A 25990-nucleotide genomic window follows, 5' to 3' on the forward strand; every position below is an offset into this window, starting at 1 on the left:
CTTAAGCACATAATTTATGTTGCCGTTGCACTGTTGTACAAACTGCATTGTTTAGAGTGCTGTATTTTATGTGAGATGTTTAACAAAGGTCGCTCACCTTCTATGTAAATGTAGAAAATCCTATAGACCTATTTGAAAGCAAGTGGGGAAGAATCTTGAGCATTATTTTTCACTCAAACACAAAGCAATTAATTTATGATTAATTTCATTCACTGTTTGGGATCTTCTTATGATTTACCATCAGGTAAAAAGTACAAATTATAAACCATGAAATCTTAAATAATTAGCAAAAATTAAAATTGATCATAAAATTACATATCCTGTACCAATAGGTTTTGCACAAAGAGTCATCCTGCTTGAGGTTGGGCTGAAGTTGACCTTTGTGGTGTCCCACACCCTTTGTGTTTAGATGTAATTCATACTCCTATCAGGTATCAAGTATTGCCCAACATTCTGCCAAGCCTCAACCTCTTCCTTTCACTATGTTTATGCATCTTTATTGCCTCCCAAACTGAACCCCCAGCCCATACCTCCTCTCTCAATTTTGCGTGTTACTCTTTTCGGTCTGATCCTCGTACATAATTTGAATCTGTTAAATTTTGCCCACCCTGTTGAGGTTTACAAAGGTTCAACTTTGCATACGTTGATAAAGAAACATGTGTAAGCCCCACAGAGGAATAGATTTTGACTTTGTACAATAGTGTAAAGTTTTGGGGCACGATCTTACTGCCCACTCCTGCCATGTTCTGCTGCAATAAAAAACAGATTTTGGCGACAAGCCAAATCCCCATTCACTGCAGCAGGATGGGAAATTCTGCTGGTGTGAATGGTTAGAAAATTCCAGCCTTGAAGCCCAATTCACTATCACTCATTTTACATTTATTCCACACTGTCATAATCTACCCCACATTGTGCAACAAATAAATCATTGGTTGGTGCAAAAGAACAAGCGACAGCTGAAGGGAGGAATGTTTTTGTTTCAATTTTCTCCATGAGCAACATCTTCAGAGGACAAAAGGGAAATTCAGTGACACCTGATAGCATGTCAATTGAACTGGGGATGGGCCAGAAAATATGGAACCACAATGTAAGCATGGGATTGATAGATATACTGAAAGGTGTGTCATATAATAACACTTTTTGTGTTACAAGAGAGACTATACCTGTTGCAAGGTAGCTTATTGCCTGCCATCCTGTGAGCAGTGCTGTTGTTGGGAGATCTGATTGTTGTTTCAATAATGTTTTATCTGTCTTGTTGAATTAAATAACTCAGAAATATCTGACACTGACATGATGAATATTCCATTTAAAATTCCATTTTGAAAATTTATTCCAGAAGCACTAACTAAGCAATACAAATTTTACGCTGCTTACACAGATTACTCAAAGTGGATTGCACAACATGCCATGAAAACTAATTGAATGATACATTTTAACGCTCTAGTTGGATGCTGGTGAAAGAGAATAATATATCATGTTGGTTTCCTTTCCAATCTTGACTGGTTTGTAATAATTCATGGTGGATTCTTTGAGAGCTGATTTTGATTCACTTTGGCGGTTTTTGGCTTCCAGATTGCAGTGTGACTGCATAACGGAACAGCTATTTCTTTGTGGTTGCTTAATAAAGATTTGAATACGATGGAGATTCCCTTTCAAGTGCAAAGTTGAATTGTGAATCTTGCCTCTTCAGATTCCTGCTGTATTCTCATTAACTGTCAAGATGTGGAAAATAAATGTCTCAGTTCAGAAATTAAAATTCTCATTGAGTCTGAGTCACCAGAATTACATCGCACAGTAATTTTCTTATTTTAATATCTTGCTTTTAATATTCTTTACTTTTAACACTAATGTTTCAATTATGGCCATGATTCCTCCGGAATGGGACTAAGTGCCCATACTAGCAGGTAAGTTAGCAGCGTCTATCAAGTGAGAATCCCACCTGATGGACACGCATTTATTCATATCGGGTCACCGCTGTTCTCGAGCATATTGGCTCTATGTGGATAGGAAATTATCCATGCCAATGTGGGGTTGCTCACAGAAAAATCTTAATTTTAATCACTTTCCCTTGGAGGTGGACTTTGACCCAAAAGCAAAGGGGGTGGCACAGTGGCGAGCACTGCGGTGTCATGGCACCAGGGACCAGCCTCAGGTCCCTGGCACCGTGTTTCCAGCCTCAGGTCACTGTCTGTGCAGAGTTTGCACATTCTCCCTGTGTCTGCATGGGTTTCCTCCGGATTTCTGGGTTTCCTCCCACAGCCCAAAGATGTGCAGGTTAGGTTGACCGGCCATGTTAAATTCACCTAGTGTCAGGGGGATTAGCAGAGTAAATGTGTGGGGTGACTGGAATAGGGCCTGAGTGGGACTGTGATCGGTGCAGACTTGATGGACTGAATAGCCTCCTTCTGCACTGTCGGGATTCTATGATTCTAACAGACCCAGCTCCTGTATCCCACCTCTGTGGTGAAAATTCAGTCCCATGAACCAGTCTGATGAAGGTCTATTGAATCAGCCATCACTGCTTGCTGGTGCACAGTAGTCCAAATGTCCTATCCTCCTTTTCTCCCAGCAGAGCTCTGAGAGCTCTAAGGCAGATCACATTATTATACTAGTGCTGCTTCAAGTCTGCCCATACCAAGCAGTAACCCCTCTGCCCTTCTACCTGTGTGAGAGGGAGGTTGCTCAGCCCAACTAACTATTGTGCATTGCAAAAAAGCATCCATGTCTTCTGGAGTCCAGGCCATGTGCCTTATGGAGACGAGTATCTTCAAGGAATGGTGTATTTCTGCCCATTTATAACACCTAAGGATCCATAATTAAAGAATTAATACAGGATTAAAGAACCTCTGCTCCTGTCTCTGCCCTTTTGCAATTATTTATATCCAGATGTGCAGGTAGGGATTCATTTCCTTACAAGGCAAGGAGGAAACATATGGGCATTAAGCACAAATTTTAACTTCTGGCATTCTACAAGTAAATATAATTTAATAAAGGACCTACTATTTAATTGAAACTTACTTGAATCTCAAATTGAAGGTGCTACTGTATATACTGTTGCAAGCTATGCACTTGAAGTGTGGCTCCAGGATTGCACAGGTTTCACTTGCCTGCAGCTATTGATTTTTTTAGTTGCAATTTGCTTCTAGAATATACATCATGAATAAATCATTATATCATCTCTTTGTCTTACACCTAAGTTGTAGGCTATGTCGAGGAATGCATTAAGCAAAGATTAACATAAAGCTGCACTTTTTTTTCATTTTAACAGTAGTGTCCCATTCCACTATTTTGTGTTTGAAGTACTAAGGCACCATTGAGCTTTGTTTTTTTTGCAGTGTTTTATCTCTTTGGCAAGCATGTTTTATTCTTTTCGTACACTAACAAAGAATGCTGGGGAAAAGAAAATCAACAAGACTGGCAGCATCTGCAGGGAGAGGAAACAGAATTAATACAGGGAGAGGAAACCGAACTAATGTTTAGAGTCTGTATGACTTCTTCAAAGCTGAAGAGAGGGAGAAATGTGTTGGATTATATACTGTATAAGAGGGGGTGCAGCAGCTGGAACAGAGATGAAAGCCAATGATCAGTGGCAACCAGAGAGATTGCAATAAAACTGAAGAACAAGTGACAGGTGGCCCAGAGGGGGAGAGAGGCGTTTTTGCACTGAGACAAAAAATATTTGCGATATTAAGAAAAGAGGTTAAGATGGAGCAGAAAGGTCACAGTCTACAGTTATTAAACTCAATAGGCGAGGGGAAGATGCATTACTTGGCAGCATCATGCTAAAGTTGGTGGAAAAAGCAATGGATGATCCTTTGAATACAGAGGCTAGCCAGATACAAAGTGTCATCTGTCTGATGATGCCACTGTTGAGACAATGGCATTTCCCACATACTTGCCTTTTTCCTTAACCCATAACCTGCCCACCCCCTGCCTCCCCAGCAACCTCCTCCGTGGTTGACAGGGCGCTCAACCAGTTTTGACCCTGTCCCTGCACCTCTGCTCTCACTCCTTCCCTTCCCCCGCAGAGCCATGTTAGGATTCTCCCATCCTCATTTTCCAATCTCTCTTATACAATAAATAATCAGCTTTGAAGAAAAGTCATGCAGACTGTTTCTCTCCCTACAGATGCTGCCAGGTCTGCTGACTTTGTCCAATATGCTCTGTTTTTATTTCAGATTCCAGCATCAGCACTATTTTGCTTTTACTTTTTTTTCATAGTCTTGCAGTTAGAATATGGTTTAATACTGTACTGTTCAAAGATGCTGTGACATAGTCAGAATGTATACCAGTAAGACAACCTCATTTCTAAAACAGGTACTGGAGAGCTCAAATAAATGGCAAATAATTTGAATGTTGAAGCTGATTTTCTCTACATGTCAAGGAAAAGAAATATGTATTAATCTTGAGTAACATGGTGTTTAATTACATTTCTGTATTACTGAAACACCCTTAAAGAACAATAATTTATAGTAACTTGTATTTAATACATATAGCATTGCTCAACTAATTGCATCACTGTCATGTGATCTTGTTTCTTTGAATTGTGTGGTAATAACAGATGTCCTATTCTTTTCTATTATATGGTGAAAACATGAAAGAATTGGTGAGGTTTTGCTAACACTGTTTATTCAAAGGTTAAGCGGGCTCGAATAATACCAAAAATGCATTGATTGTCCTGTGCAGATATAATTACTGCAGAAGCATATGTTCCATCCAGCTCACGTGCAACATGCTTTCTGTATTGTGTCTGACAACTACAAAATGATATAAAATGCTTTTAATAAATTATGGAGGAAATATTGATTTTATTTTTGTATTTCTCTATAGGTTCTAGAAATTTGTCCAAAGGATATGCGAGCAGACATTTGTGTTCACTTAAACCGCAAAGTCTTCAAAGAACACCCAGCATTTAGACTTGCAAGTGATGGCTGTCTCCGAGCTCTGGCAATAGAGTTTCAAACCATACACAGTGCTCCTGGAGATTTAATTTACCATGCAGGCGAAAGTGTGGACAACCTTTGCTTTGTGGTTTCTGGGTCCTTGGAAGTAATACAAGATGACGAAGTTGTTGCTATCCTAGGTAAAACTTGAAAACATGCTGTATTGATTCAGGTTACTTTTGTAGATGGTAGACTGACATTTAGGCTACTTAGAGGTCAGACAGCTGGTAACTCATATGCTTTCAAGCGTTCATGATGCTATGCATTATGGAAAATATAAGCATCTAAAAATACCGAAAAGTATAATTGTTGGTTGGTTTGATTGTCAGTTTGACAGCATGTTATAATGCACCAATTGAGTTTGCATTGAACTGAGCTATTTGTTAATGATATCAAAGCACATCATTGGCATTTTTCAGACAAAACGTTTAAGAATTTAAATACTATTGATCTAAAAACATATTATTCAGGTCATACAATAGATGATTATAGGAAATACGAGTGACCTTAACTGAATAAGTTTGAAAGGTAAGAGCCATGTAATAGTAGGAAAAAACTGCTTTTGTATAATGCTTTTCATAAACTCAAGATGTCATAACTTGCTTTATGGTCAATTAAGTACTTTTGAAGTGTAGACACTCGCAATTTAGGAAAAATGCCAGCCAATTTGTGCATTGTAAGCTCCCAGAAACAGAAATGAAATACTGATTAGTTATCTATTGGTTGATCAATAAATATTGACCAGGAAAATGGGAGGACTCCACTGCTCTTCCTCAAAGTGTCATGGGCTCTTTTTAGTCCATCTAAAAGGGCCTCAGTTTAACAAGTTATTAGTTAGATTCTTAAACTCTGATGTAAGACTTGAATTTCAATATTGAAATACCTTCTATGTGAGCTTGCAAGTTCTACATAAAATGAAAAGTTGGATTTCCTTTTGTTTATAAAAATGTAGACATTTTTCAAGATTATATCAATATTTCTAATCTTAGCAATCATGACAAACTAGACAAATGGTTAGTAATGCTCCGTGTATGTATTTAATTTAATCATGACGAATAGTTGATTTTCAGATAGAAGTTATGCAGAATGATGTGAATGTGTGAAGCCCAGAATGTGTTATATTTAACCTATACATGTGTAACAACTGAAAGCTACCTGAAAGTTGATGTGCTACAAAAGGTAGAAAGATAATAGGAATGGTAACATTTCTTGGTACTTTAGGATATATGGCTAAATTCAGATGCTTCTTTCTGGCACAGGGTTTGATGATCCAACCATCTCATTCGACCTGAACCAACAGCCCACCAAATGTAACATACTGACACCCAAACTACATGTGTCTGTCATATGCAGATAGCTAAAGAGATATACAGACAGTTGAATGCTTTGAAGATTGTGGGAACATTCTGTTTCAGTTATTTTTGTTAACTGAAAACTTTGCAAAACAAATTAATTTTAAGTAATTTACCATAAATCGGTGATCCTTACAATATGTATGCTATATAGCAAAAAACAGCTTATCATCTTTCTTATTCTGAGAAATACAAGTATTGTTCTATAATATTAGGATTTTATTCAGCTATATGATTTATGGCAATTGTTTAGCTTTAAAATTATGATCATTAAATCATAGCTGGCACTTTTCCATAGTTCCTGATTACACTTTATCCAAATTCTTAAAAGAAAAGTTTCAAGTAATACCTGCAATGATAAGATTCAAATGTTAATTGACTCCAGAATGAATGAGGAATTTACTGTTTTTGGAACAAAGTACATTTGGGATGCTGCACCCTCTCATTTGAAAGCCCACCAACAAAATTCTTGGGGGCAACATTTGAGAGGGAAGTTGCAGAAACATTATTTAAAGGAATCCTCAACTGCGCTTGGATAAGATTCTGGTTATTTGTTTTTGACTTTGTGACCAATTTCTATTTGTTCTGGCAACAGGAAAGCTTTCCACTGACTTGACAATCAGTTGGTGTATGTCAATAGACAATGTTTTGTGCAGATCTGTGGTGTGTTTCCTGACAATTGTCATGATGCCTTTATCTTTCTGCAGTCTTTAATACTCTGCTTTGAACTACCCTGATAATTGGATATCAGACTAGCTGTTTGGAGGCAAGGGGCATCCAATAAGCATGTGGTTCATGACCCTTAGTGGCCGGAATTTTCTGGCCGTTCATGTCGGTGGGATTCTGTGAACCCCCAGCGAACGAAGACTTGTCTGAGTGCCAAATTCTCCATGCTTGCAGGTAGCCATAGATTATAGAATCATAATTGGCACTAGATTACAGAACAATACTGTAATTATGGCCAAATATCTCCCAAAGAGCTGTTTGAGCAAATCATCAGCACCCTGAAACAGATGTTTCGCTATTTGGATAGGCATGGATGTCTCCTGTACTATAGCCCTGAGAGAATCTCCAGGTTCACTACATTTTGCTGCATGCTCTCTAGCTTTGCTCTACAGAGATGGCAGCCCTTCTCGCCACCTATGCAGAAAGAAATGGAGGTGCAGCAGCCGTAAGAACAGCTGGATGATGAGGATTCAAAGCAAGTACTGCCATCTGCTAGAGCTTTTTGGCAATAAATCAGCGAGCTATTCATTCTCCAGGTCCAATACCAGCAGTCCCTCTTACAATCGGACAGTTTACATCCTTCAGAATAATGTCCTCAACTTGAACACCATTTCACCAGGGCTGGACAAACTCCAATCCAAACAAATTCCGCACTCTGGTTCCAAATTCGTCATAATTGAAAAGTTAACTAACAAATTAAAATTGCAAACCTTAATACGTGTCTTAAGTGTTTGTACAGTGGTGCTCCTGCTGAGTGCTACCACAGTGAGACTGATATACTGAAGACATTTGAGATGCCTGCGCAAAGATATTTTGGCCTTGGAGGGAGTGCAGAGGAGGTTTACTAGGCTGATACCGGAGTTGAGGAGGTTGAGCTATGAGGAGAGGCTGAATAAACTAGGCTTGTACTCGTTAGAGTTTGGAACTATGAGGGGAGATCTCATTGAGACGTATAAGATGATGATTGGGATGGATAGGATAGGGGTAGAGAGACTCTTCCCGCTCAAAAAAGACAGTAGGACTAGGGGGCACAGCCTCAAGATAAAGGGGGGGCGGTTTAGAACGGAGTTGAGGAGGAACTTCTTCACCCAAAGGGTGGTGAATCTCTGGAATTCTCTGCCCGTTGAAGTGGTGGAGGCTGCCTCGCTAAATATTTTTAAGTCGCAGGTTGATGGGTTTTTGATAAGAGAGGGGATTAAGGGTTATGGAGAGAGGGCGGGAAAGTGGAACTGAGCCACGACAGATCAGCCATGATCTTATTGAATGGCGGGGCAGGCTCGAAGGGCTAGATGGCCTACTCCTGCTCCTATTTCTTATGTTCTTATGTTCTTATGTGACTTCTAGGATTTGTGTCCTCAGAACGCCAAGCTGTCATGCAGTCTCTTGGCCGACAGAGCAGTCTAGCTCTACTGGCTGTCTGGCATCTGCATAACTTTGGTACAAGTACTTGCAGGCAGCAGACATAATGTTATCCTGTGGGAGGACTGCAGGGGCTTTGAACTCAACGGGGGTGATCTTATCAAAAACATTCTGAGTCCAGAATGGGTGGGAAAACAGGAGAGTTTCAATTCTGTCTTTTTTGATGAGGCCTCCAGTTGACTTTTATGCACTCTGTATAAAATAATTCCTTAAATCTGATTTCTGCCCAAAGGAGGAATGGGCAGGGCTTAGCTCACCTCAAAACCAGCTGATAGCAGAAGAGTGCACCATTGCACATGTGCAGGTATCTGCTTCGAGAGCAGCAGAGATCTGTCACTGCCTCTGCAGCTTTCAGGCTGGCCTCCTTGGTCTAAATCTAGTACATCCCTGTCCCAGCTGATTGCACGTCCCTTCTCTGACCAGAACAATTGCCACCTCCCAGCTGGAATAGTTACCCACCACGCCATCCCATCAGACCAATTGCCATCCATCCATCCATCCATCCATCCCCCCCCACCCCCCCCGATTGCTGTGCAGAGTGGCAGTGGTTTTGATGCCAGGTGGGCGGTGCCAAGGTTTCAGGGTGCCAGGCTAACATTGCCCAAGGGACACCCACCCTTGCCCCCAACCTCTGGGGGTGGCTTATTTCTTGGCCCTCTTGTGGTCTTCCCGGCTCATCCCGCCCATCGTCCCGCATGGCGCAATGGTAAGATCATCCCCAATACATGTGTCCTGTGCAGTGAAGCTAAGATGTGGGTTCCCCTGGAAAGTTGATTCCTGGGCCAAAGCCCCCTGTCCTTGACCCTGCAAACGTACTCGGTGCATCTCTCAGTGAAAAACCCTCTAACTCACTTTCTAAAATATCTGGAGTGCCAGTTTCTGAGTTGGTGTCTGCAATGGTGAAGGACAGTGGCATCTCTTCAGCCAGCGTCTCCTCTTTCCATGATGCCATTGCTTGTGATGGATCTGGAGAGGGAATTGAGGGCAAGAATGGGCAGTTAGTTACAAGAGTTAGCTGAGAGAGGTGAGTAAAGCAGCATCACTCAACAGCAAGATCAATGGAAAGAGAAAAAGAGGGTAGGATGGTTAAAATGACTGTGGAGTATATCATTCAGCTTGGCAGTTGAGATACTCCTGATTCATCTTCTGCTCTTGAGTTCTAGTGCAGCCTCTTCTCATGAGTACAGGATTTGTAGGGTAGGTGGGTCTCTTGAGCATTGTTTGTCCTACAAGGAGAAAGGGAGTGTTTTACTTTGTGGCCTGTTAAAAGGTCCTGAAGATTTGCATCTTGATAAAATAGTGCAGCAGGTGCAGGGAAGATGCAAGAGGAATGGGGACGTAGGGAGAATAATTTTGAGAACAATTGTATGTCATAGAATAATAGAATCTGTCAGTGCAAAAGGAGGCCATCCACCCATCAAGTCTGTATTGACCACATTGAGTACGCATTGACCACATTCTCCTTTTGTAGTCACAGCTCCACTGTGGAAAAACTGCACGAAACATTTTTATTTCGAACCTATCCCCATAACCCCATGCATTTACACTGCTAGCTCCCCCTGACACTAAAAGGTCATTTGGCATGGCCAATCCACCTAACCCGCACATCTTTGGACTGAGAGGAAACTGGAGCACCCGGAGGAAACCCACGCAGACACAGGGAGAAGATGCAAACTCCGCACCGACAGTGACCCAAGCCAGGAATCGAACCTGTGTCCCTGGCACTGTGAGGTAGCAGTGCTAACCATTGCACCACTGTGTCACCCTAAGTAGCTGTAGAAGGGGGTTCAACAAAGTATACTTCTGTGATTGGAAATTTTGACTCATGGGGCTACAGATGGGGCATTATTAAGCAGAGTAACTAGGATGTAAGGAGTCTTAGCATAGCAACTATGGTGAGATCATTGTATTTCTTTAGGCTTTGCAGCCAGCCTCTAAGCTCACTCCTTCTTAAAGTGAGATTTAAGCTGCTGTGTCACTTTTGACCACTGCTGCTAAGTTGATTATCTTTGCACAATTCTGTTACAATGGAAAATAACAATTCCAGGAAGAGCAACGTCTGAGAGTTGGGCATCTTTGTAGAAATTCTAATTCCTATCATCACTTTTCAGCAATGATTCAAAGCAGCTGAAGAGCACCTCACCTTTAAGAGCTGCCAATGACCTTAAAATGGCACCAACAGCACCCAGTTTCCCTCTATGCCATTCAGTGAGCTGCCAATAAGTTCCCTGATCACAATCAAATGGAGCACAAAGAACTATTTGGCCTGTCTTACCCTTACTTAACTGGGGAATCAGTTGGCTCCGACACCCATCTTAAACCTGTATTTAGAATGACTTGAATATTTTCATTTTTTTAAATCTTAGTATGAAATTTTTATAACTTACATTTTCTAACAGATGAGATTGAAATGTTGCAAACTGTAATAGGATAGTGTAAAAATTAATTTAGAGGTCATGTTTTTGGCATACTTATATTCTTAAGGTTACTCATAACATTAACTCCATGTCATTTTAACATATGCTTAAGTTTTGAATCTGATTTAGTTGTGAGAATCTGATACTTTCAAAAATATTTTGTTAAATAGATTATAATACAAAGGAAAATAGTATAGATTGCCCATTAATTGATATACTTTGTGTGTAAAAATGAGTAGATTATTATGGCAGTTAAACAGCCAGCCTCCAGTAGTTATGTGGATTCCTCCCAATTTAAAAGTTGTTAGTTTTTTGCTTGAGTAATATTTTGCAAAACCTATTTTTTATTGAGTCTCATAATCTAGTTTACAACCATTCAAGAAAGTACCCAAGAATCTTTATAAATAGATTGTTGATTCAAGAGAAAGGGATCCAGCTTGGGCAGCACTGCTGCCTCATAGCGCCAGGGACCTGGGTTCAATTCCTCGGATCACTATCTGTGTGGAATTTGCATGTTTTTCCCGTGTCTGCGTCGGTTTTCTCTAGGTGCTCTGGTTTCCTCCCACATGCCAAAGATGTGCAGGTTAGGTTGATTGGCTATGCTAAATTACTCCTTAGTGTCAGGAGAACTAGGAGGGTAAATAGTGGGGATATGGGATAGGGCCTGGGTGGTATTGTTGTTGGTACAGGCTCAGTGGACCAATTGGCCACTTTCTGCACTGTAGGATTCTTTATGAAATCTCGCCTTTTATTCTCCAACATCTTCAATATTTGGAGAATTGGAAATTTATAGTACATAAGGAGGCCATTGGTCATACATACGTCAGCCTGTTCTTTGATATCTCCAGTTATAATTGCTCCATCATTAGTGACTGGGCCTTCAGCTGCCTGGGCCCTGAACACTGAAATTCCCTCCCTAAACCTCTCCCATTTATCAATCTCTCTCTCTCCTCTTTTAAGATGTGCCTTAAAATGACAAGCAATCCCAAACTGATTGCATTATCCACCCCTCACTACATATTTTCGTTTTTTCACATCTCATGCCACACACCTCCCCACACACACCTCCTCACAGCAGGTGAGTACCTTCAACAAAATTGTTCTTCGGAATTTGTTTCCATTTCTCGTGCTTGTAGAAATCTTCTGGAGATACGAGGCAGATCTTGGATATTAAAAATCGCCTTACTGTCTAGACAGCTTTTCACATGACCAGCCTACATCCCTTCATATTCAAGTTCAGTATCGTAAGGTTGTGTGTTGGTTCTGGTGGTAATGCACTCAGGCAGGGAAAGTTATTGTTATGCCCAAATAAAAATGTTTCGAGCAGTTTTTCCACACTGGAGGTTTGACTACAAAGGGAGAATGTCGGCCTGCCCCATCACCTGGATTAACTTCTACCCCGGCCTCAAAATAAAATCACCTAACCCACCTCTCCCCACTGTCATTGCAGAGACATCAATGCCGTGGATAGACTTTGTTCTGATTTTGCAGTCCTTGCAATATCAGATCTTACTACATGTATTAGAAAAAAACTCAAACAATTTCTTCCAAGAGTTTAAATGTCTACCAGATATTGCATTGATATTATTGACTCAGCTGCTGCTGCAATAATTACGGAGTATCCCCCTGGCGTTTTGCTGCCATTATCTATTGATTACAGTTAAAGAGCTGATAACTAATGTGGCCAGACCAGGATATTTTAAGTCCTATACGCTTGATCAGTTGCAACTAACCAACCAATCAATTCAAAATATGGAAAGAGGATTGATGATCAAGCAAAGCTTATGTGAGAAGTTTGGTGAAAGGTAGACTACCCAGATGTAAACAGTGTTTAAAGATGTGTTTAGAAGGACAAATTTTAATCAAGAACGCTTTTATTTCTTAGTACTTAATATATCGTGCATTAGTTTCTATTCTGATGAGTAAGTAGATGCAGGACTGGACAAATGATGACTTGATTAGTGCTTGGGCAGTTAATATAGACTTATAGAATTGTAGTGTCATCAAAATAAACAGCAAGATTAGAAAATTTGAGTTGCTTGAATTCAGGAGACAATTAATTCCACTGCGTGCCAAACGTTTCTTCCAGCTTTATCATAAAACCTTAAAGCTATTCTCACTTTCTGTCGGTGCACAAATACTATTGCAGTTCTTGTAGAGTTAAAGGATGATCAGCAAAGCACAAATGTAGTTTTCAGGTTGCAAAATGTATTTATATGCAATGTACATTCAATGAAAAGACATTATTTGTGCTTGAATGGTACAATAATCATTACTGATTTTTGAGATGTAATTAAACTAATGAAATATGAAGGTTTTGTCAGTGTCATCAGTAGGAAGTTACTTGTTGGAATTATATTGTTGTATATTGATGTACCCATGTGGATGGTAGAAAGAAACACTGATAGTCAAAGGGGTATTTTGTATCTGGTGTAAATAGGATATCCATTGGTTATTGTTAGTGAACTATCAAGAGTGGTTCTATGTTCAATAGGAGGCAAGAGAAGAGATTTATAAAGAAAGTATGTCTCAGCAAAGGGCTTAGAGTTAACCTGATTCAAGGATTTTAATACTGTTTTGTTACAGTTGGCAAACAAATGTTTAGGATTGTGGTAATATTTTTGCCACCCTGCAGAGATTGGGAGTTGAAAAACTGTGGCTTCTTTGGGTGGTAAGTATTTTATGTGAGCCACCAATTGAGTCACTTATTGCGGTTGCTTCGGTAGATCCAATTAAGTCTAACTGCACATTCTGAACATAGTATACTTGTACTGTCAGTGAGATCCAGATTAGACCAAAGTACTGCTGCAGCAAGATTGACATGATTCAAGTCACATTTTTAACATTTGATGGAATTTGGTAAAATAAATTACAACGCATATCGCATTGATATTTAGTAGCATCATGGATTATGACAACTATTTTTCTCTGTACTTCTATGTGGTTGTAACAAAATCAATGTTCAGAATTAATGCGTGATGTAAAAGGTCTTGTGGAACATATTGAAAATGGATGCAAGAACATTATTTGCATGAAGAAAATAATTTCTCTTACATTAGAATAAGTCACCTTGTCCTCTGTATAAATGTGTTGATGACAGCAGCACTGACATGAATAAAGGAATAGTACATGTGACTGATGTTCCAGAGATAGTATCAGATGCGCATAAGGGTACAGGGGAAAGTCTGAAAACTTTGATAGAATGGGAGGAGGAAAAGTAGATGCTGATTTTAAGGGACCAATAGATAATGCAAGTACAGAAATTTTTCACATGTACTTTAAAACCATACACATGCCAATACAGTTACTTTGACTGTAATCTTGTGTATTGTATTTATCCACAAATACAGTTCATTGTTTCTATGCAGCACCACAGCCTCTCAGTACTGCACTGGAATGTCCATGTCTCTGGAATGGGACTTAAATCCACACTCTTTATGGCACAGAGGCAAGTACTAACTGAGTGAACGCTAACATCATTATTATAGCTTGTAATTTTGAAATCTTGGCCAAAAGTGGTTGATTTTTTTATATTTCTTGTAGCTGTGCTACACATATTAGGATTAAGATTTCCTGGGTTCTGTACCAGTCATTTTAGGCTTCCCCATGGGATTTTACTGGTCTTCTTTTGGTCAAAGTTATGTGGAGACTGATAAAAGCCCAACACATTTTAGGTGCTTTGCACAATGCGCCTACATTTTTTCTGCATTTGTGGCACCAGTGAAAATGTACAGTCCCAGATGAATAAGCTTAAATGCTTAAGTTACCTTTTTATTGGTTTTGCCTGCTGAGTTTTTGTTTTGCATTCCCTAGCTCAGCATGAATTTGACTAATCAGTTTCTGGAAACAGATTATTTCTTGCTGTTTCTGGCATTGCTAATTAGCTTCTCAAAGGATGAAAGCAAGGATACAACAGGCTACTTTCTGAGTGGTGAAACAGTGGAGGTCCAAAGATACTTGGGGATCAAGGTACATACATTAAAATATCATGAACAGGTACAGAAAATAATCAAAATGTCTAATGGAATTCTGACCTTTATATCCAGAGGACGAGGATCAAGGGGATAAAAGACATGAGCCAGCCAAATAAAGCTTTGATTAGACCATGCCTGGAGCATGGTGAACAGGTCTGGACACCCCACCTTCAGAAAGCTATATTAGCCTCAGAGAGGGTATGGTATAGATTTACCAGAATGATTCCTGGGCCTAATGGTTAAATTATGAGGAGAGATTACACAAATCAGGGTTACATTCCCTGGCATATAGACGGTTAAGAGATGGTCTGACTGAATTTTTCAAAATACCAAGGGGGAAAGATAGAGCAGATAGAAATTATTTTTGTTAACTGGGGAGTCTAGAACTGGAAGGTACAGTCTAAAGATTAGAGCCAGACCTTTAAGGAGTGAAATGAGGAAAAGCTCTATGCACAAAGGTTCAGGACTCCATTCTGCAGATGGTAACTGACCTAGGTCTTTAGTTAAATTTAAATCTGATGTTGATAGATATTTGTTAACCAAAAGTATTAAGGAATATGGAGAAAAGATGGGTTAAATGGACTTACATTGCAAATCTGCCATGAGCTCACAAAATAATGGAGCAGACTTGAGGGTCTAAATGCTTTATTCCTCTTCTTATGTTTCAATGATTGGCATGATCATGAACTGGTGTAATTGGCTTAGTCAATGCTTATACCACAAAATCCAGTGCTGGATATGTCAACATGGATATCTAAACTCTCTAATATATTCAAATCAGTGCAGAAATGCTTGAAGTAGCATCCCTGGTCAATTTTAGTTCTCAGCAATATTGTGATACTTAATGCATAAAGCAGAATTTGGCTTTAAAACATTTTTCTCCATTTTAATTATGTAGAAAAATGGATCTTGCTAATCCCCACTGCTCTCAGAAGGGAAAATAAATTCCTTCAAATCTTTTAATTCTTCAACAAATTTCTTTAAATTTATGCCCCCCGTCCCCTCCCCCAGCTATTGACATCACTGCTAACTGACATTGGTCCTTCCTGTCCACTTTATCTAGGCCTCACATAATTTTATACACCCCAATGAAATCTCCTCTCTGTCTCCTCTGTTACAAAGAAAACAACCCCAGCCTAACAATCTTTTCTTGTAGATAAAATTTTCCAGCCCTGGCAGCATCCTCTTGAATCTCCTTTGTATTGTTTCTACATAATATCCTTCCTGTAATGCAGTGACTAGAATTGTACAAAGTACTCTAGCTGTGGGTTAACTGGTGTTTTTATATAGTTCCAGCTAAAGGAAAGTGTCCATATGCCACCTTACTCACCTTACCAACCTGTCCTGCAGCCTTCAAGGGATGTGGACGCAAACTCCAAGATCACTCTGTTCCTCTATGCATTTCTGACCATTTATTGTATCTTTTCTTGCCTTGTTTGCTCTCCCCCATTGCATTAACCCACATTTCTCTGGATTGAAGTCCATTGTCTCTTTTCTCAGCCACATGATGAGTCCATTGATATCTTCCCACAGTCTAATGCTTTCTTCCTCCCTATCAACAATGTGACCTTTTTTTGTATCAATCTACAAACATCTTAATTCTGCTCCCTTCATTTAAGTCTAAATCAATGATATATAGCTCAAAAAGCAAGGAACCTGAGTTTTGTTCCCTATTTAGGAGGAGTTTTGTCATCCTGCATTATTTCTTGCATGGCTGAATAATTTTTCGTAAGCCAAAGATATGATTAAACTAATTATTAATGCAAGAGACCATGGACTAATTTATTATCTTCACTGCATGTGCAGTAATCTGGTGGAGCCAATTATTTTTCCATTACAGACCATGTCCAAGTTTCGTTTCAGTAATTTCAATGGGATGAATTTTTTATAAGAATTTACAGATGTAATTACTACAATTTGTTTATTTTTAACAAAGGCATTTATCAGCATGTGTACTTTGATTTTCTATCCAATTGTATTTCAAAGTCAGTTTCGCTACTGAACGAGAAGTGAAGGCTTGCTCCCAGGCCAGTGACCTGCTACTCTGCAAGTCCTGAGGACAGTACTACCATCCGATTATCTCTGCCTCTGCAGGGCAATGCAGTGACTTCTGTCTGATATCTCCTTTGCTGTGCCACACATTAATAGCTTTACGGACTGCAAAGTTATGGCTCTGCCCTCCCACTGTTTTCTGCTTTATACTGATCATCTGAAATGAAACGCTGCCCTTTGCAAATATGAATAATACATTGACCAGGTTTGCATTTTGATTAACCATATCGCTGTGTTTTAATGTTAATCTTATCTAAAATGAATGGACAAATTATCAAAGAGCTCAGGGTGCTATGGGGTAAATTACATTAGATTCATACAGTTGTACAAAAAGTGATTATTAGATTGGTTTACATGAATTGACACATATCAGTATCACATGTGACATTCTGACTTATGGGATTGAATTTTAGCACGGGTTTCAGAATCCTGCCGTCAGGACCAAATGGGAGTCCTGAGCTTGCACTTGCTAGAAGCCAGACCAAGGGGGCTCTTTTCCCAGAGACCACCTCCAAATTGTTTGCCTCCAAGTTCACCATCCAATGTAAGATGGTAGGTGGCTGCCGATGTTGTCAGCCTAAACAAAAGGCCAGCAGTTCAGAAGATTTGGCGGCCCCACTGGGAGAGGCTGAGACAGGTCAAGAATCAACAGGGCATCTGAACACTGAGGAGCTCTGTGAGATTTGTTAAAAATAAACACTCAGAGGGACCAAGCAGACTGCTGTTTGGGGGTTGGGGGGGTGGTGGGTGGTGCGGTAGAAACTCCTCTGGTGGCCCACTAGCCCACGAGGGCTGAAGGGATATTTTTCTTTGTCCACAGAGCCCTCACTGGCGGATGGAGTTTCTGGTTCTGATGGTCCACTGGGCTGCCTCTGTGAAACTATCAGCCTCCAAGTGAGGTTGGGGGTGGGGGGGGGGGGGGGGGGGGGGGAGCTGGGGGGGGGGGGGGGGGGGCTGGGGGGGGGGGGGGGGGGGCTGGGGGGGGGGGGGGGGGAGCTGGGGGGGGGGGGGAGCTGGGGGGGGGGGGGGGGGGCTGGGGGGGGGGGGGGAGCTGGGGGGGGGGGGGGGGGGCTGCCCTGCAATTGGCAAAATGCCGATAAGCACAAAACAATAGCCCCTAATTGGGTGCTTAATTACTTGAATCAGTTACCCACTTCTGTTGAGTGGGCAACCGATACGTTTGTCACCTGACCCCCGGGACCTCCCTGACAGCAGAATTCTGAAGAAAAAAGTACATGATCAATTATGATGAGCAACATAAATACGATACAGATCTATGTCTGAGATATATGATTAATAAGTGTAACCAACTTAGATGTGTACAGATAAATTATCAGTGATGTACAGAAACAGTTGCATAAGCCATTAATGAGTAGCTGAAGTTACCTTTCTGCCAAGAGGGTCTGTTGTCATATTAAAAAGTACCTGTTGCAAACTGTGCCGCTTATATTCTGTCACTCTGATTTCATTCTCAGTGCATTTCCAGTATGCCCATTATTCAGTTACAGCTCTTTACTGTTATGTGTTCATCATTCTTTCTGACCCAAGCATTTAGTTCTCATGTTCCAGCTGCATGAAGCATTCATTTTCCTTCATTCAGTGTTGCCATTGGGTTTGTTTTTCTAACTGCTTCTCCAAACAATTACAGTCTGCATGTCCCTTCAGTTGTTTGTATTAGGGAGAATACTGACTGCAATCAACCAGCCCATGCTGGCAAAACCCAAAACTTAACATTTGCTGTTAGACATGATTCTGTGATTGGGCAGCACCTGCTGAAAAATTCTGAGTGTGCTGATTCCTACACTAAAAAACAATTTAAGACAGTCAGTCAAGCTGGGAGCATGGCTCATTTACACTTACGAGAAGTTATGTATGTTCATATACAAGGACCCCTTCTCTACAAATAAAAGGGGTATGTTCAAGCCTGTGCCTTTTTTGAATTACTTGGAATCTTGGGGAAATAGAGAAGGGGCTATATTTCCCTGCTGCTTTCTCCATGGCAACACCTCTACCAATCAGAGTTGACTTGCTATCCAGTTGACAATTTTTTCTCCTGTAGTACAAACTATTATGATCATTTGAAATTTGGCTTTCTTGCATTTGTCCTGATGAATGCAATATGAAAAGCTTCAGCGACATGTTTATCTTTTAATCAATATTTAAGTTCTGATTCACCAAGTGACGGTCTATTAATAAGCATTTGTGAATAACTTTGTCCCAGGATTGATAATTGCGCTTTTGTTTTCCTAGTGAAAAACATAAGCTGGTTTACAAAGAAATCACTGAGAAAGTTCAGTACTTACTTAAAGAGAATGGTAATTTGGTGAACTGGGATCACTTTTTTATTTGTTTTTCTGAATATGGGTGTGACAGCCTAGGCCAGCATTATTCCCCATCCCTAATTGCCCTTGAGAAGGTGGTGATGAGCCACTTACTGGAATCACTGCAGTCCACATGGTGTATGTGGCCAGTCCGATGGTGGTGGGTTATCGTTGATATTTGCTTACAAAGTCAGTTACAGATTTCCACATGGTGTATGTACAAGGGAGTCATGGGTGTGGGAGCCAGGCAGGAAAGTGGAGTTGAGATGATAATCAGTTCAGCCATGATCTTATTAAATGGCAGAGGCCTACTCATGATCCTGAGTCCTATGTTTCATCCACAGTGCTGTTAGGATGGGAATTCCAGGATTTTGACTCAGCAAAAATGAAAGGAATGGCATTATATTTGCAAGTCAGGAGGGAAATTTGCTGATGGTGCCATTCCCATCTGCTGTCCTTGTCTTTCCAGGTGGTAGAAGTCATGCGGTCGGAAGGTGCTGCTGAAGGAGCCTTGCTGATTTGCTCCAGTACATCTTTTAATTGGTACAAACTGCTGCCGTTCTGCATTGGTGTTGCAGTGAGTGAATGTTTAAGTTGATGGATGGGGTGCCAATCAAGTAGGTTGCTTTGCCCTAGATGATGTTGAGCTTCTAAAATGTTGGTGAAGTTGCAATGATCCAGGCAAGTGGAGGCTATTCCTTCAGATTTCTGAGTAATGCCTTGAAGATGGTGGACAGATTCTGGGGAGTCACGAGGTGAATTATTCACCACAGAATTTCCAGCTTCTCGCCTGCTCTTGTAGTTACTGTGTTTATATGTTGGTTCAGGTCAGTTTTTGGTCAATAGTAACCCTTCAGAGTGTTGATAGTGAGGGATTCAGTGATGGTATAGCCATAGAATGTCATGAGGCGATTATTAGATTATCTCTTGTTGGTCATTGCCACTTATCAACCCAAGCCTGAATATTGTCCATGTCTTGCTGCACATGGGCAAGGACTGCTTCACTGTCTGAGGAGTCACAAATGATGCTGAGCATTGTGCAATCATTAACAAATTTTAATCTTATGTTGGGGAGAGAGTCATTGATGAAGCAGCTGAAGTTGCAGATTCTAGGATAATCCAGGTCATGTTCAATGTATTCAATATTCATACATGTTGATTATGAAATGGAGCTATCCTAATTCTCAGTGAAAAAGCTGCACATAAAGCAGTTTAACCATTACATCCATTGATTTTACATGTCAACATGGAAAACAATTTTATGGTGAATGCAATTGGACAACTTCTGACAATTGACAGCACCTGTGATGTACCAGAGGAGAGGATAGGGAGTAGAAAAGAAATGAGGGTGTTTTTCACAGTTTCCTCAGTCAGGTCAGCACGGTAGCACAGTGGTTAGCACTGCTGCTTCACAGCTCCAGGGTCCTGGGTTCGATTCTTGGCTCGGGTCACTGTCTGTGTGGAGTTTGCACATTCTCCTCGTGTCTGTGTGGGTTTCCTTTGGGTGCTCTGGTTTCCTCCCGCACTCTAAAGATGTGCGTGTTAGGTTGATAGGCCATGCTAAGAAATTGCCCCTTAGTGTCAAGGGATGCGTAGGTTAGAGGGATTAGTGGGTATAATATGTAGGGATATTCGGTTAGGTCCTGGGTGAGATTGTGTTCGGTGCAGACTCGAAGGGCCTCTTTCTGCACTGTAGGGTTCTATGATTCTATGAGATTGTACTGGTTATTGAATTGGTGCTGGCATGTACTTAACTCCTGAGGTTGGTTGACTAAACATCAGTTTCAAATTGGAACCATGTGGAATTAATGAAAAGTGAACAGTGGGAAATCAGAAAAGGCCCATGGTGAAATATTGTCCATGACTGTTTAAGTTGTTCCTCTAGGGGAGTTACTAATTTCCTGCTGAGGTTATGGCAGAAGATGGAGACAGCCCCCTATCTGCACCATAGATTGTGTACTGGTGTTTTTTTATTAGTCTTTGCAATTGTCCAGAATGATATATAACTAACTCAGTCATTTTCGCACTATGAGAATTGCTGGGCTGCTGTATTTATGATGTTGGAGGGGTTTAAATGCTTTACTATGCATAACAACATTGTAAGCATGCTCCTTGTTGGAACACATTCATTATAGACAGTGACCAAAGTAATTCTTCAATGGATTAAGAAGTTGGGAGAGATGTAAAGCAGACCGGTGATTTGCCATCACACACTGCATTGTCATAATTACCCCCTAACATTTCTTACATATTAATGCAAACAACACAAAATCTTTTCTTCTTTCTTTTCCTTTGCTAGTCTCCACAGTACCTCCCACCTCCTCCAAACTATTACCATTTGCTTATGAGATTAAATCAGGTGTACATTTTCCAAGTTGCTGTTTGCTGCAGTTGAATGATTTTAAATGCTTTTTATCATATTTTTTCTAGGTATGTTTTTTCTCTATTATTTATTTTTTATTTGTCTTTGTCCACTTGTCATGACACCTGGCAAAGGGCAGAAATATTGCCTCATTCCAGACCATTGGCTAATTTTCCCCACATAACCAGCCTCTCTGGGAGATGTAGAGAACTGCTCACCGGTGACTCTCACCCTTCAATTATTTCTCTTTGCTGCAAGGTACTGCCTGCTCAACATGACTCAATTTGAAAACAGCTAATTAAATTGCAGACTTCAGTTTATCTGTACTTGCTGGCCACCTTACAGCCCATTTTGCTATTACTTTTAATCCTTATTTGTTTTTGTATTGCTGCATTCAAAACACAATCTTAAGCCATGTAATCCTCCTGAATCTAATAAATCGCTTAATAGGTCCAGTTAGATTGATGTAACAGATAAAAACATGCATTATTATTTAAAATCAACACTGGTGGTATGTGTTTGTGCAATTCTGGCTGTCCCTTTCCTTTAATTACCACAGGGCCATATTATTCCTGAACAAGAGAATACTTTACTGAAACTTGTAAGATCCCTTTTTAATTTCGGCTTACCCTCCTATCTTGGCTTTGCTTTATAAATCAGAAATTGTTGGGTTTTATTGCGAGACCTTTTTATCAACAACACCAAAAATGGGGGCTGATTTTTGTCAGTTATTCTGGGATGAACTGGGAGGTGGGAAGGCTGGCCAGTCGCACAGGAAGGTGGTGGGTGGTTTGTCCATCATCCTATTGTTGCCTTACCATTTTTCCAACAGTGCCGCAGCAGATGGCCCACCCTCATGAAGCCTAATTGTGTCACTTAAGTGACCAATTAAGGGTTGCTTCCCTCATCCACTGGCATTTTACCACAGCTTGCAGGCTCTCTGCCATGTAGGGATGCCATTGAGTGAACTCCCATCATTCTGGGGTTGGGGTGATGGCTTAATATTAAAAGCATATCATTTATATGTGGGCAGCACTGTGGCACAGTGGTTGGCACTAATGCCTCGAAGCGTCAGGGACCTGGATTCGATTCCGGCCTTGGATGACTGCAGAGTTTGCACATTTTCACTGTCTTTGTGTGGATTTCCTCTGGTTTCCTCCCACAGTCCATAGATGTGCAGGTTAGGTGGATTGGCCATGGTAAATCGCCTCTTAGTATCCCAAGATGTATAGGTTAGGGGGTAAATATGTGAGGGGTGGGCCTGGGCAAGATGCTCAGTCAGAGAGTTGGTGTAGACTTGATGGGCTGAATGCCCTCCTTCCGCACTGTACAGATTCAATGATCTTTATTGTGGTGTTAAAAATATAATAGTTTCTTTCTTAAAATACATTTTCAGCAATTATGTGCAAACATTCTTTATGAAACAGCTGTTCCAAATCCCTCTTTTATTGGACCAAATATAATTTATGTTTATTTAATTGGAATTTAGCGAAGGATGTTGCATAATATGTTGATGAGAATGTTGTGTACTATTTCTAATGATCAGACCACTTGGTCACTGTACAAAGTATTTTTTTTTTCTGTGAAATGATCATTTGAAAACATTATTTTGATTGATCAACATTGATCATGATCTGTGTGGAGCTTGTATGTTCTCCTTGTATCTGTGTGGGTTTCCTCTGGGTGTCCTGGTTTCCTCCCATCGTCCAAAGATGTGCAGGTTAGGTGGATTGGCCATGATAAATGCACAAGGTTCCAGGGATAGGGCAGAGGAGAGGGCCTGGCTCGGATGCTCTTTCGCAGAGTCGGTGCAGGTTTGATTGGCCAGATGGCTTCTTTCTGCAATGTCGGAACATTGGTGAATGTTAATTTTGTACCAATTAGCACTAAATGATAGAAAGTTTACTTTTACTGTAAATGTTCAGCTATTGACTGCAGTGTGGGACGATCCAATCTAATCTCACTTAGCTGGTGTAAGCTAACAGTTGTAAATGGAGAGCAAACCTTTACCCTACCAGCTGGTTAGATTCAAACCTCAATATGTGATGATGTGCAAATCCAATTAGCCATCCTAGCCTCATATTTCAGAAAGTGGTATATTTCTTTAAAAAGACCTTTGAATGTAATGTTTGGAATGTAATTAGCAGCACCCTCCATGATATTTTCACTAATCATAAGAACATAAGAACTAGGAGGAGGAGTAGGCTATCTGGCTCCTTGAGCCTGCTCTGCCATTCAATAAGAACATGGCTGATCTTTTTGTGGACTCAGCTCCACCTACCCGCCAGCTCGCCTAACCCTATAAGAGCATACTAAAATGAATATAAAGATCTGATCACAAAATAAGTGAATATAATAGAGGCCATTTGGTTCATGCCCATTCAGACTGATGCAGGCAGTATGCAATTCATACATGACTGCAGACTGTAGCCCAGAGTGAAATGCCTTGGTGATTTGTTGTATGCTGAACTGGGTAGTACAAGTTGCAGTTCGTCTGCTCTTCCTAAAGGCAACCAGCACCTTACAGTCTTACAGGTTTGCAGCTTGGAAACAGGCCCTTCGGCCCCACTTGTCCATGCTGCCCAATTTTTTTTAACCCCTAAGTTAGTTCCAGTTGCCCGCATTTGGTCCATATCCTTCTATACCCATCTTACCCATGTAACTGTCTAAATGCTTTTTAGAACCATTAAAACCACCTTCAGAAAGGGGAAGTGTATTCTGGCTGTAGCCGCTGTAGAACTGTTCAGAGTAGGAATGAAAGTTCCACAGAAGCAGCAGGCCAGAGAGAGGGCTCTCACATTCTCTGTAGCATTGCAGGCCTTAATCAAGGAGATGGATTTGGTGGCAGAGTAGAGTGAGTGGTGTTATTAGCTGTGGCGCTATGGATAGGAACCAACTGTCATTTCTTATGAAGACAGGATTCATGCTTCTTTCACAGCTACTGCACCAGTGCTGATGCTCATGTCAGCCAGCCTGTACTTGCGCCAGCCACCCCTGGAACATTCTGAAGCTGGGCGCTCAAGGCCCAGGGTGCTCAGAGAGGGTCTGGAAGACTATTTGCAATCTTCTTTCAAAGAAGATCACCAATCTTCCATCTGCTGTCTTGCAGAAACAAGATAGGAGCACTTGGATAGGTAAAGGCATTTGTGATATGGGTACTACTGCAATACCCAAATGTGAATATTTCAATTTTGTGTGTATTATTTGAAGCTTTATTGGATAAAGTTGCTACAGAATGGTGATTTTGGGCTGTGTTTTGTTTCAGGATTTTGGCCAATGAACCACATTAGAGAAGGTACCCCCTGTCACCATGCAGTCATCCTCTGGCTTTTTGCTTGAATATTGTGGGAAAGGCCAACTGGCATTGGGTAAAGGTGAAAGTAGGTGTTCACTGACATGATGCTCCATGCATTGATGTACATAACGCAGGGGAGTGCTTCAGTACATCTCCCCATTGAGATGCAGTCTCCCATGCCAAATCTGTGTGTTTAATGGCACATTGCAGCACTGGGAATCCCACTAACTTGGCAAAGTTGTGTGCTCATTTCCCCTGCTTCTCAGTGGTTGGAGAGAAGACAATAAAACCCCCTGCCACCCTATCCCTTCACCTTTGTGCAACTCTGTTATCTTCTGATGCAATGTTGTATGGGGAATGATAAAATGTTGGCAGAGTGTAGGTTCCATCCTGGAATGATCCTGAGGGGTAAAAATTGAGACGCACTGTGATCTTGATGGCCACACAGTCCTGACCTCAGTCTACTCTGTCGCTGCAGGTCCAACTGGAGAAGGTGACAGTTTAGTAATCACCTTGATGAATTGCAGCAGCCTCAGGCGTTATTGACTGAGTGGAGGAAGGAGAAGTGCTGTCTGAATAGTTTAGATGGTTATATACTTCTGTTGATAGCCATCTTCCTTTCCCACTCTGTGCACAGTTTCCCCTCTTTACTGCCTTAGCTCCATCTCCCTGTCATGCTTTGCCCAACAGGGACTAGAACCACAATCCCCATGAGTAATCACAGGCTTTCTATTACCTGTCCACTGAAGTCCTTGGAAAAGTCCTTAGAAAAGTCCAATTCCACTCCTGTCTGACTCACTTTTCAGAGCTCCTGCAATGATGTAACACACAGAACTTCCACTAACTCCAGCAGGAAAAGGAAGTTAAATGTCACTTGAAAGTCTTACACAGATACCTTTGAATATCACTAGTGGGGGATTTCTCCTGAAACTGAATGTATGGTTAGCTGAGCATGCTAAAGAGAGAGCAGTAACAAGACCTGCAAGGCCCAAAATGTCATTTTGGGTACCAAATCAGTGTTAAATGTTGAGAGATGTCACAATGTGCTCACTCTGTATCCATCACAGCACACCTTGTAGGTTGCATGAAATGGGTGGAAGTGGATCAGTTGCTGTTTTTGAGATTGCAG

General features: G+C 40.9%; 1 protein-coding gene across 2 annotated transcripts in view; it reads left to right on the forward strand.

Annotated features, from left to right (window-relative positions):
* Positions 1 to 25990, forward strand: part of kcnh1a (potassium voltage-gated channel, subfamily H (eag-related), member 1a) — a 242971-nt gene that overhangs the window by 93497 nt on the left and 123484 nt on the right. For both annotated transcript variants that reach the window (XM_080200569.1, XM_080200568.1), the window contains one exon: positions 4831 to 5083. In XM_080200569.1, coding sequence (XP_080056695.1) covers positions 4831 to 5083 — 253 coding nt within the window. The remainder of the gene's footprint in view (positions 1 to 4830; positions 5084 to 25990) is intronic.

The sequence above is a fragment of the Carcharhinus amblyrhynchos genome, chromosome 12 (assembly GCF_965287045.1).
Source record: "Carcharhinus amblyrhynchos chromosome 12, sCarAmb.v2.hapA, whole genome shotgun sequence".
In the NCBI taxonomy this organism is placed as follows: Eukaryota; Metazoa; Chordata; class Chondrichthyes; order Carcharhiniformes; family Carcharhinidae; genus Carcharhinus; species Carcharhinus amblyrhynchos.